Genomic DNA, 12961 nt, shown 5'->3' on the forward strand with positions numbered 1-12961 from the left:
GTTTTTTTTTTTCTAGGTATTGGAAGTCCACGACAATCATTTAGCAGTCATAGTCTTCCATCAGCTACGGAAACGGTCGAGGGTATTAAAAGTTCGTTGAAATTTGACGAACCCCACGAAGCATTGACCAGTTTTGCTGGTTTATGGTCTGAATTGATACTTCAGGATATATCCTCGACCATTCATGTTGATCGTGACGAACATCGTTGTTGTTCGGTCAAAGATCGACATCCAGAGTGTTATGAGATCAATGATCAAAATGGAGAAAGATGTATTAGTTACATGAGATCGGTGCCGACATTGTCGATTGACGAATGCAAATTTGATGGTAGAAAACAAATGAACAGTGAGTCCAGTTATTTGGACGGTTCGAATATCTATGGAAGCAACGATGATAAATTACACAAAGTTAGGAGTTACGTTCGTGGTAAGGTGGAACCATCAGCCTGTGAGATTTGCAACGACACGAATACAAGCCCGTTAGGACATCTTTACGTAACTTTGTTGAACGAACATAATCGAATAGCTGAAAGATTATGGGAAATGAATGAGCATTGGGATGACACGAAATTATTTCTCGAGGCAAGACGTGCGTTAATAGCACAAATACAACATATTACGTTAAACGAATACGTACCTAGTATTTTAGGCGAGTTAGCTTTGATCGATCCTGAGTTAAGACCGGCCACCAATGGATTCTTTAATGGTTACTCGTCAACGAACAAAGCAGGAACTTACGACGCCGTTGCTTTAGCCGCATTGCGTATTTTGACCTCTTTACGCAAACAGAATACGTGTTCTTCAAGCATGTGTCTTGAAGATCACGTCACTAAGTTGGCTAATCATGTTAGTTTTAATCTTGGAATTTCTATGATCGATTCGAACTTTGACGCCGCTGCTAGATCTGTTCATATTGCACGTGATCATGGTGTACCTGGATATATTGAATTTGTAGAATACTGTTCGGGTAATCTCAGTAAGGTATAGTTCCTTTATTTTTTCTTTCCTAATTGGAATTATCTTGGTATTATTTAACAATATTCTTTTTCTTTTTTTGTTTGTCTTTTTTTTTTTTTTGAGTTTATTCTTTCATATTTACAGCCTAAAAATTTCAAAGATCTCGAACGAGTTATACAACAGGAGAATGTTAAACTATTGGAGTCTATTTATATCAGGATAGAAGACGTGGATCTTTTGGTTGGAGGAATATTAGAGATACCAATGAAAGGAATGGCGGTAGGCCCAACGTTCTCTTGTCTTCTCAAGAAACAATTTGTTAATATGAGATATTCGGACAGATTCTGGTATGAAAACGATATTCCACCGTCGGGTTTAACGTCGGCACAATTGGCAGAGATTCGTAAAGTTTCGCTCGCTGGACTTCTCTGTGCGAACAGTGAAATCCGTAAGATACAACCTAAAGCATTCATACAACAAGATCCTTATCTAAATGCTAAAATTAAGTGCAATCAGTATGAGATATTGGATCTGTCAGCTTGGAGAGACGAACCTTTACCTGTTCCTGTTATAGATAATTACATGACAACGACTCAATCAGTTCCTGATTTATCTTTTGAAATTAGTCCGGATTTAATAGCAATGGCGGTGAAAAAAGCTGAACAAGATCTTATCGAAAGAAGACAATTGGAATACAATGCTTGGTTGGAACAAAGAATAGCTGATCCGAAATCACCGGCTGGTACAGCTGCAAGTTTTTCTAAAGCAAACAAAGACGCTTTGTTATTAGCTAACTCATCGATTATGTATGAGTTAGCAACAAATGAGATATTAAATGGAGTACATGGACTTAGACGTAAAAAACGACAGATCTTTGATACGACAGACAACGTTCTTGGGTTTCCAAATAATGATTTCTCCGATATACTTCAAAACGTTGACATTTCTGGATTTTTACCACAGCAAAAGGCCACGAATCACGAGGAAGTAGAATGTCCGGTTGATAATAATCCTTGTGATCCAACCACACCATACAGAACATTGTCAGGACACTGTAACAATCTTCGTAATCCAAATCTAGGTCAATCCTTGACCACATTCGCTAGATTGTTACCACCGGTCTACGAAGACGGTGTATCCAAGCCAAGAAGTAGATCTGTAACAGGTGTTACCTTACCTAATCCAAGAGTAGTATCAACAGTGATTCATCCAGATATCTCAAACCTTCATAACAGATATACTCTAATGGTTATGCAGTTTGCTCAGTTTCTTGATCACGATTTAACTATGACACCGATTCACAAAGGTTTCGCAGAGTCTATACCAAGTTGTAGATCATGTGATTCTCCGCAAACGGTTCACGCGGAATGTAATCCGTTCCCTGTACCACCGGGTGATCATTTTTATCCAACGGTAAATGTCACGTCTGGCGCACGAATGTGTTTTCCATCGATGAGGTCATTACCCGGTCAACAACATTTAGGTCCTAGAGAACAGGTGAATCAAAACACAGCTTACTTAGATGGCTCGGTTGTGTATGGCGAGAACAATTGCATAGCAAACATTTTACGTGGTTTTAATGGCCGTATGAATATAACAACAAATACTAATCGTGGTAAGGATTTATTACCACAATCGGCTACGCATCCAGAATGCAAGGCAAGATCAACTTATTGTTTTATCGGTGGTGATGGTAGAGCATCCGAACAACCTGCTTTAACTGTTATGCATACTATGTGGATACGAGAACACAACAGAATAATGGAGGGATTGAGACAAATCAATTCACATTGGGACGGTGAAAAATTGTATCAACAGTCGCGACGTATTATCAGCGCTATGCTTCAACATTTAACTTACAATGAATTCTTACCAAGAATTTTAGGATGGAATGCCGTTAGTCTCTACGGCTTGAAATTACTTCCGCAAGGTTATTACAAAGAGTATTCGCCAACTTGTAATCCAAGTGTTTTGAACGAATTTGCAACTGCTGCTTTTAGAATAGGTCATTCCTTATTAAGACCACATTTGCCACGAATGGATCGTAGTTATCAGAACGTTGATCCTCCAATACTTTTACGTGATGGATTCTTCAATCCTGATATGCTTTATCAATCAGGTATGATTGATGAAATGACACGTGGATTGGTTGCAACTCCTATGGAAACTCTTGATCAATTTATAACCGGGGAAGTGACCAATCATTTGTTTGAAAATCGTCGAATACCACATTCTGGTGTAGATTTGATTGCTCTTAATGTTCATCGGGCTAGAGATCATGGTATACCGTCTTACAATCAATACAGAGCACTTTGTAATTTAAAAAAAGCTACAACCTTTGAAGATCTGTCAAGGGAGATGGCACCGGAAGTAATAGCACGAATGAAACGAATTTATGCTTCTGTCGATGACATTGATTTATTCCCTGGTGGAATGAGTGAAAGGCCACTTCAAGGAGGTCTTGTAGGTCCAACATTTGCTTGCATAATAGCAATACAATTCAGGCAATTAAGGAAATGCGATCGTTTCTGGTATGAAACCGATGATCCAAATATTCGATTTACCGAACATCAACTGGCAGAAATTCGTAAGACGACATTGTCAAAGGTCATGTGTGAGAACATGGACGAACACGTAGAAATGCAAAGAGCAGCATTCGATTTGCCAAGTAATTTCTTGAATCCCAGAGTACCCTGCAGCTCGATGCCGCATATGGATTTCTCTGCATGGCGAGAAACAAGACATGGGTGTCAAATAGGTGGAAGGAACGTTGCTATTGGTGACTCTGGTTTTCCTACTCCTTGTACCAGTTGCGTTTGTACGATGGAAGGTGTAAGTGGTGTTATTTATAGAAACGTGGATTAATGATTTTGTCTTTTCTTTTTTTTTTTCTTTTTTTTCTTTTTTTTTGTTGTTCTTGTTTGTACGAAATTGGATAATACGAATAAGTGAATAAGTTGATAAAAAAACATCAATCTTATTTAATAAATTTATTAAACTTCGATTTAATCGATCGAATCATTAAATATATTAATTGGAATTATTATTGAATGCATATTTATATTTTATATTTTTTGTTTTCAGACACAATGCGCATCTCTACGAGTTACCGATTGTAATCAACTGTTACGCGAAGCATCCCGCGAGGCAATCTTAAGAGACGACGTATGTACGGCACAATGCGGTTTCATTTTAGCTGCCGCCGAAACGTCTTCGAGAAATATTCCGCAATTTACAACGCCTAGCAGTTTTCCTAGTTTCGGACCTGTCAGAAATAATCTCAGGAGTTTACCAACGCCATTTACATTCAACGGTTTCAAATTACCCGATCTTTCGCAATTTATAGGCTGAAGTTTCCAAAAGTTCTTTCTTTTTCTTTTTTTTTTTTTTTTTGTTTTTCGTTTTAACTTTTAAAAACGAATCCAAAATACGAAGACGAAGGACTATAAAACATTTTTCGAAACATTTTATTCGTCGTACATATCTGATTATAAGAAATGATGAATTTCTGATCTATAAAGACTGCACGATGAGAAACGTCGATGATATTAATAACAAAGTGTATAGAATTCGTTCGAAATTATCAAATGAACGTGTGTTGATGATGTTTGAATGTATTGTTTCATGGTATTATGTATATGGGTATTTTTTTTTCTTTTTTTTTTTCTCTCTCTTTTCTTCATACAGATATCAGAAGAAAAACGACGATATAATGTGATTAAGGAGCACGTGTAATTTTTTTGTAAATATAGATGATATATATATATATATATATATATATATATATATATATATATATCAACCGAGATATTTAACTAATCGGTTAAATTCATACTTTTGGAAGTATGATGGAATATGTTAGATTCAAAATCATCGTCTTTCTAACGAAACGAAAAACTTCCAATGTGTCGATGAACAAGAGGATTAGATGACGATTATATAACGTCATAATTGTGCGTCGGTACTGGCACTGCTAGAAAAAGAAAAATAATAATAGTAATGGAGAAGAGAAAAAAAAAAAAGAAAGGAAAAAGAAAGACAAAGGCAAGAAAACAAGGAAATCAACAAGAAGAGAACAAAATGAACAAATGCGAAGAAAGATGGACAATTAATTATGTAATAAGTTTTCGATTCGAAGCGTGCCAGTTTTTTTTTTTTTTTTGTAAATGTGATTAATGGAGTGCAATTTATACTGCTGTTCCCCCCTCCATTTCCGCCCACTTTTTATACTCCCCGTTTACTTTTCCTAAACCCCCTATACTTCTTTTCTCTATCTCCTCGTCCGCCTCTCCTACCTCCCTTTGAAGCACGATGTTTTGTATGTACTTATTATTTATAGGTGATATTATTGCTAAATAACAAAAATTGTTTTTTTCTTTCTTTTTTTTCTTACTTTTCTTTTCTTTTCTTTCTTTCTTTCCTTCCTTCTTTCGTCTTCTCTCTTTTTCTCGCCTTTTTTTTTCTTCTTCTTTTCTTCGTTCCTTTCTTCGTTCCTTTCTGTTTTTTTTTTTTTCCACTTTATATCTCTATCTTATTTTGTAGCTTAACGACGACGTGTATTAACGTTAATAAATGTTAATGTTTCCTCTTTTCTTTCTTTCTTCTTACCGTAGATATATCCATTGAGTTTAAAACAAAATTTTGATTAGATTTTCGGTTAGATACGACTATAGGCTTTTTTTTTTCCTTTTTTCTTCTTTTTTTTCTTTTCTTTTTTTCTTTATTTTTGTAAAAATGAAATTTCGAAGAAACTCGATACCATGCAAATACTTCTTTGTTATTTCTGTAAATGTGAGACGCGTTATATCGTTTGCAGAGTTATCAAAAAATTGCAGATTTCTATTTATCGATCGAGCCAAATCATTTCTCTCTTTTTCTTTTTTCTTTTTTTTTTCTGTTTTTGTTTTGTTTTTTCTAACACGATATTTTATAAATATATTATTAATAATAATTATTTAATTTCTAGTTTTACGCTGAAGACTCGAGATAGAAATTTGAAGAATATAAATATTATAATATACACATGACCTTTGAGATAGAATATTGTATAATGTAAATATCCAAAGATGAGATAAACGATATTATAGCATATGTAATGTTAATCGATGTTTAATTTTTTATATATATATATATAAAAAGAAAAAAATCGTGTAATATTATTTCACTGTTATACCTACATTGCCTTCTTTTAGAAATGTATTGAAAAAGATTTTGATATTTCATTGTCACCATCTTATAACTAATAATTTCATTTTTACAGGAAAATTCAAAATTATGATTTATCTGCATGATTTCTTTGTTTTTTTTTTTTGTTTTATTCTTTTATTTTTAATATTTTTTTTTTTTCTATTTCAACACCGAACAATTTGGATTTAGTCACAACAATCTCACAGAACGTACTGCCAGCTACATAGTCCGTCGGTAGAAATATCCTATGATATATGCTCCTATCGTCTACTCTATAATCAGACAAAATATCCATGCAGTTATGACAGCTTTTATCTTCAATTATCTTAAAAGACATAGATAGAAAATACTAGAGGCTAGTAAGTAATGCCTACTAATAAGGCTAACATTTTCAAGAAAAATATCCAATTCGTAAGAGGATAATGTACGACTAGAGACAAACAAAAGTTTCTTCTTGACGTTTGCAAAAATACACGAGTCATAAGTGGTTAAGCAAAATGCATACGAAGTCGAAGAAGGATTCGTCATATGTCTGGATAAATCAACATTATGAATTAAGAATTCTCAGTATCAATATGCTCAAGTGAGTAAAAAGAAAAGAAAAAGAAAAAAAAATAAAGCAAATTATACGCGCGTAAAGAATTTGTAGATTATTATGAATATACATACGTTTGTTTAATTTATTTTTAATGAATTATACGACGATATTTATATAACAATATTTTCATAAGTTTTGTATAATAATAATTATATAAATATATTTCTTATATATATATATATAAAAATCTTTTATCATAATTAATATAACACAGATGGGTTGGCTTATGGACTCTTGATACGAATACTTCATCTTTCTTGAAATGTGTTTATTATATTTACAACAAAATCGCAATTAGTATAATGATAATATTCACGATAACTCTTTTCGCTGATATTTGTATGATGGTTGACGATCTATCGATAGTCACAGACGATGGTTGCATATTTGCTGGAATCACTGTAGTACTTTTTAACGTGATCAATTGTCAATTCACACGTGATAGAATTGCTCGACTGAGCGATGAGACGTTGAACTCTTGCGAGGAACTTTGTCAATTGTCTGGTAAATATTACAATTGCAATAATATATGTAATGTCAAAATAATTATTTGAAATTTTTATGTAACAATCATGAAAATGGGTATAACTATATTTTTGTATATATTAAATGAATGAAATGTATGCAATAAATATAGGTATGAAAGATAATTTATATAAAAAAAAAGTTTATTTTAAGAAAAAAATATTTATATAAAATAACTTTTTATAATATATATATATATATGTATGTAAGTGTGTAAGAATAATATAAATTATATACAAATAACAAAGATATAAATATAAATATATTATTTTATATAAATTTATTATGTATATATATGTAATAAATAAATATATATATATATATGTAATAAATAAATATATATATATATATATGTAATAAATAAATAAATATATATATATATATATATATATATATATATATATTTGAATTTAAATAGATTTTTACAATTTAACTTAATCCATGATTTATTTTTATTTATAGAAGTCAACTTTGCAGAAAAATTAAAATATTATCTATGGCGAGATAAAATACCATTTTATAGTTTTTGTTCATTGGGTTATCTTTTGGTAATCGCATTGATATTTGTTACACCGACGGAAGGTGGAAATTTACCGATAAGAGCACGTTATCCTTTCGATACCAAGACATCACCAGGACACGAAATTGGCTTCGTTGTAGAAGCTTGTAGCATATTTTTTGGCGTAACTGCAATTTTAGCGATTGATACAATAATAGTATCTATTTGTAATTTGATCCTCTTACAATTAGAGATATTGAGTATGAATTTTCAATATTGTTCAACAACAGAAATCAAACATTTTATTGATAAGAACGATGATAATATGATCGAAAGAGATCGATCGATAATGATCCAAAAGAAAGGACCTCGATACAATCGGTTCGAAGAACTCTTTGAACAATACATTCGACATCATCAACGATTGGTGAACATGATCGATGACTTGAATGATCTATTTAATTCTAGCATGTTGGTTCAAATGTTTTCAAGTACTTCGATGATATGCCTAACTGGATTTCAAGCTGTTGTGGTAATTCACGAAGAAACAATGTCGATAAATATATCGATACTTGTTAACTTGATTATATATATATATATATACATATAATTTTCAAATTGGTTAGAATAATAGATAAGTTTTCACTAGCAAGTTTCAAGAAAATTAAAAAAAAAAAAAAAAAAAAAAAGAAATATATATAGAAATTACTTAAAAAATTACTTGAAAAATTTATTAGATTTTATTTTGTACGAAGTGCGGCAAAGAAAGGGACGATTATAAAAATCGATTTTCTTGATTACAATTAGGGTAGAATGTATTTCGATTACTTATGCAATGTTGTCAGTACCATAGGATTTAGTAAACATAAACCAATGGAACGATCCATAACATGTATTCGCCGTTAAAATATATTATAAAAATGATGATTGTATCGTGGCCATTAAACGGTTATTTCGCCGCAAGTTCAACGTCAACCGTAATAATCCAGTGACGTCTGGTCGTGCCATTAAAACATGGATTAAGAACTTTGAAGGAACTGGTTCTGGACTGGAAAAAAAAGTAGAAACGTCTCCAAGTAAAAAAAAAAAAAAGAGAAAAAAAAAGAAGAAGAAGAAAGAAATGCATTTACGTACGCCAGAGAATGCAGTCATGCAGTTACATTAAACATTTCGGATAGAAATTGTGTACGCTCCTGTCTGATGAAATACGAGTAATAATGCTTTTAAGATTGAAGGAATCTTAGTGGAGAGACAGAGGTCACATTCAAGATGTTCTCTTTAAATAATAAAATATCTTTTTTTTTTTTATTTCTCTACATTAAAATGATACATTTATTATTATTATTATTATTATTTTTCTTTTTTTTTTTTTTTTCAAATAAAACATTTCGAAGAATTTTTCGATCTTTTATAATCGTCCCTTCTACCTCTCTGCCGCACTCTATATAATTCTTAACAATTTTTATACATATCGTACTTTTATAAATATATTTTTTCTTTTTTTTTGGCGCTGGTGGGGTGGGAAATTTTCTAATAGGTCTCTGGACAAGATTCAAATTTGTGGAAATATTCAATTTACTTAGGTGCTGCAGTTAGTCAGCTTCTTTATATATGTTGGATAGGGAACGAAGTGATAACTCATGTAAGTTCTTAATTTACTAATATATATATATGTGTGTGTGTGTGTGTGTGCGTGTATGTATACATTGTTAATTATCAAAATAAGTATCAAAAAAGAAATGAAAGAGATAGCTCAAGTTATGAAAATTGTAAAGAAGAAGTAGAAAAAAATGTTAGCAGATATTTAATTATTATATTATTAATATAATATTGCAAATTTTATATTTCAACAAATAATAAAATTCGAAGGAATAAGAATAAAAGTAATCGTATTAAAACAATGACGTTGAGAAAAATATACGAAATCCTATAGATAAATACTTTAATATTAAAAAGAAAAAAAATTAAACGCCTGCAGAATGCTAACCTGTCATACAGTACGTAATATCCGTTCCTCAATCTACAGGATGAATTATTTTTCTATATTTCCCATTATTTTTATTTCGATATTTAAATAACGTACAATATTTATTTTTTTTTACGAATTTCTAAAAACAAAAAAAAAAAGAAAAGAAATAAATCGCATAAACAATATCAAATTAGAATATATGCATATACTATAAATATTGGAGTATCATTTTTTTTTAATTTTATTTTTATCGATTTATTCCAATAATTATTTATATATTTTACAGAGTTCCTCATTGGTCGAAGCACAATGGCTTTCTCAATGGCATAATCAACCACTCGATCGTATTGCAAATTTATTAATATTCTCCTTCATGTTTTCTCAAAAACCATTGAGATTGAAAGCCGGCAAATTTTATACATTATCTTTGGAGACATTTATCGCTGTAAGTAGAAAATGATGAGTGTATTTTTTGCCCTTTTAAGGCTGTTCACTATACCTGCTTTTATAATGGTTTGCACCAATAAAGAATTCACTTTCTTTCAAATTAAAAAATTAAAAAAAAAGATCTTTTTTCATATGCATACATTTTTCTGAAACAAAAGTAACACTTTTTAATCCATATTTTTTTTTTTTTTAAACAAAGCTTTCTTAAAAATTTGAAAAAGCCGAGTCCTCATTTAAATCTTCATGTTTGAAATGAAATCTTTTGTCATAAAAATCAATGATGATTTATTATCTGAATCATTTATTGGCATAAACATGGTTTTCGACAATTTCCGTAAGAAAATAAATTTCGTACAGTGGCGCCTCTTGAAATCTGTGGTAAAAGAGACGAAGCTTCTACCCCCACTACTGACTTTCATATACACGCTTGAATTGTGTACATGTATTGTTTCTGTGAACAATTCGATTATCTGCTCGTTTGTGTGCGTAAATTGATAATCGAATTTTTTGATTCATTTCAAATGCAATATAATAATAATTAATGAAATATTCATATATCATACATTACATTAATAAAAATCATAAATGAATTCGTTTTCACATTATCCACAAAGTAGAACACCCAGCGCCATTTTATTTATTTTTTCGTATTTTTAATCCGTAGGACTAATGCACTTTATATCATTACTGTTACTACTAATAATAATGTTACTACTATTAATAATATACTCTAATAATAATAATGATAAGAAGACTAAGCAAAAGAAGATGAAGAAATGTACTATAATTAAATATATTATACATTATATATGACGATGGTAATTTATCACAAAGAAAGAAAGTATATTTAAACGAGCAAAGTACTTACGATATAACCCAATCTAAACTCTCTAATGTCTATTAAAGATATCAAGCTGGGTCAATGTAAATATAGGAAGCTAAAAAGTGTAAGTTCAGCCTACTAACACTAATATTCTAACCAACATTAAGTCGATTAATAGTTTATGCGTGAAAGGGGTATAATTTATGCACCGATACGATAGGCATAATGATTTAATGACACTTTTCTTCTGTTGCACTTGTAGTTCATATTTTGTTTATAATCTGTCGTTGAAATTACAAATGCTACAAGGGAAAGGTGGTGAACAACTTTAAAAGGAATTCACTCTGCAGATTTTTCTTTCTCTTTATCGAAAGTATGCATCTTCGTTTCTATCCACACGCTTTGACCCTACTGGGATCAGTGACACACTATTCGATCAGAACCAATGGACTAACTGAACGAGCTATAGTTCAAACTAAAACTCTAACACGAGTTAAATTAAATCTCTCGTGATTTAAATTAAATTAAATCTCTCATGATTCGATATGTTATTTTATTATTTTAAATAAATAAAAAGGGAAGAATTATATAATTTAATAATTATATTATATCAATAATAATATATAGATATATAAATTATATCGATTTAATGGTAAAAGAATCAAATTTTATCAATAATAGTCATTATATGGAATAATGAAGTTAAAAGTTGTAAAAAAATTAATAATATATAAAAAATAATAAAAAGATATACCGTGTCTCTTTTTCAATTGTAATAATTTTTCTCTCTTAAAATCATAATAATCAATGCAATATTGATATACTTTTATTTAATAATATTTATGTCGAACAATGAAATTGATATTAAATGAATTAATGATAATATAAAAATAAAGAAAAATATCTTTCCATTTCTTTTTTTTTTTTAATTATAAATTCTCTTACATCATAAAATATTATAAAATACATTGTGGACACTCAATTTGTATATATATATATATATATATATATATATATATATATATATATGTATATATTATTTTGGATTATTAATTATGTTTTACATTAATCGTGATCATGATACGAATGCGATAATAATGTGAATGAAATCGATTTATGTTTCTAGATAATGAAAGGATCGTACTCCTTCTTCGCTCTACTGAATAGCATGCATTTGGAAGATGATGGATAATTTTATCATCAGCATTTGGATTCTATTAAAATCATGATCAATGACAATTTATTATAGTGAGAACAATTTATAAAACGTGGATATATATATATATATATATATGTAGTATAATAAATATAAAATTAAAATTTTTATTCGATTGCTTAGTGAATTCAAATGTCTCGTTCTAATTTTCAATGAAAATCGATTGAAATTTTATATGCATATGTGCGTTTATATATATTCGATTCTTGAATATTACCGAGCTCATAAGAACGTATCAAAAATTATTATATGTTATTATATTAAATTATATTAAATGTTTATATGAGAAGAAGGAGGAGGAGGAGGAGGAGGAAGGATAAAGATTTGACAAAATATTATTTTTTTTTTCTTCTTTAAAATATATACAAAATAGATTTATGATAAATAAAGATATTGATTTTTTTTTTCTTTTATTCGATTTATTAATTATATATTTTTTGACTCACTTAAGTAGAGTAGAACGACATGTATGTATGTAAGTATATAAAATAGGAATTTTTATTTTTGTCTAAGTTATTTAATTAGACAATAACGAACGATATTAATTACTTCGATAATTGATACTTTCGACGATTTAAATGCTCTGATACTTTATATTTATATTCTGTTTTCTAATTTATATATATATATGTGTGTGTGTGTGTATGTGTGTGAAAAAAAATTCACAAATAATTATTTTGTTGGCACCCAATATGAAAGGGGACAATGACCTTCTTTGTTTAGTTTCGTGATGAATTAGC

The 12961-nt window shown here is 30.0% G+C and overlaps 2 protein-coding genes across 4 annotated transcripts in view; both read left to right on the forward strand.

Annotated features, from left to right (window-relative positions):
* LOC118441204 (uncharacterized) overlaps positions 1 to 6028 on the forward strand; it is a 34020-nt gene extending 27992 nt beyond the window's left edge. For all 3 annotated transcript variants that reach the window (XM_085660433.1, XM_085660432.1, XM_035865267.2), the window contains 3 exons: positions 17 to 981; positions 1102 to 3789; positions 4042 to 6028. In XM_085660433.1, coding sequence (XP_085516559.1) covers positions 17 to 981; positions 1102 to 3789; positions 4042 to 4308 — 3920 coding nt within the window. In that variant the 3' untranslated portion in view covers positions 4309 to 6028. The remainder of the gene's footprint in view (positions 1 to 16; positions 982 to 1101; positions 3790 to 4041) is intronic.
* A 562-nt stretch (positions 6029 to 6590) lies between these two features.
* Positions 6591 to 12273, forward strand: LOC118441458 (odorant receptor 85c-like). Its single transcript, XM_035865857.2, has 6 exons — positions 6591 to 6727; positions 6957 to 7246; positions 7730 to 8298; positions 9304 to 9408; positions 10022 to 10180; positions 12132 to 12273. Exons 1-6 carry the CDS (start codon positions 6642 to 6644, stop codon positions 12195 to 12197), a joined length of 1275 nt encoding a protein of 424 aa, XP_035721750.1. The 5' UTR covers positions 6591 to 6641; the 3' UTR covers positions 12198 to 12273.
* The last annotated feature ends 688 nt before the right edge of the window (positions 12274 to 12961 follow it).

The sequence above is a fragment of the Vespa mandarinia genome, chromosome 11, assembly GCF_050613455.1.
Source record: "Vespa mandarinia isolate Hongniang chromosome 11, ASM5061345v1, whole genome shotgun sequence".
NCBI lineage: Eukaryota > Metazoa > Arthropoda > Insecta > Hymenoptera > Vespidae > Vespa > Vespa mandarinia.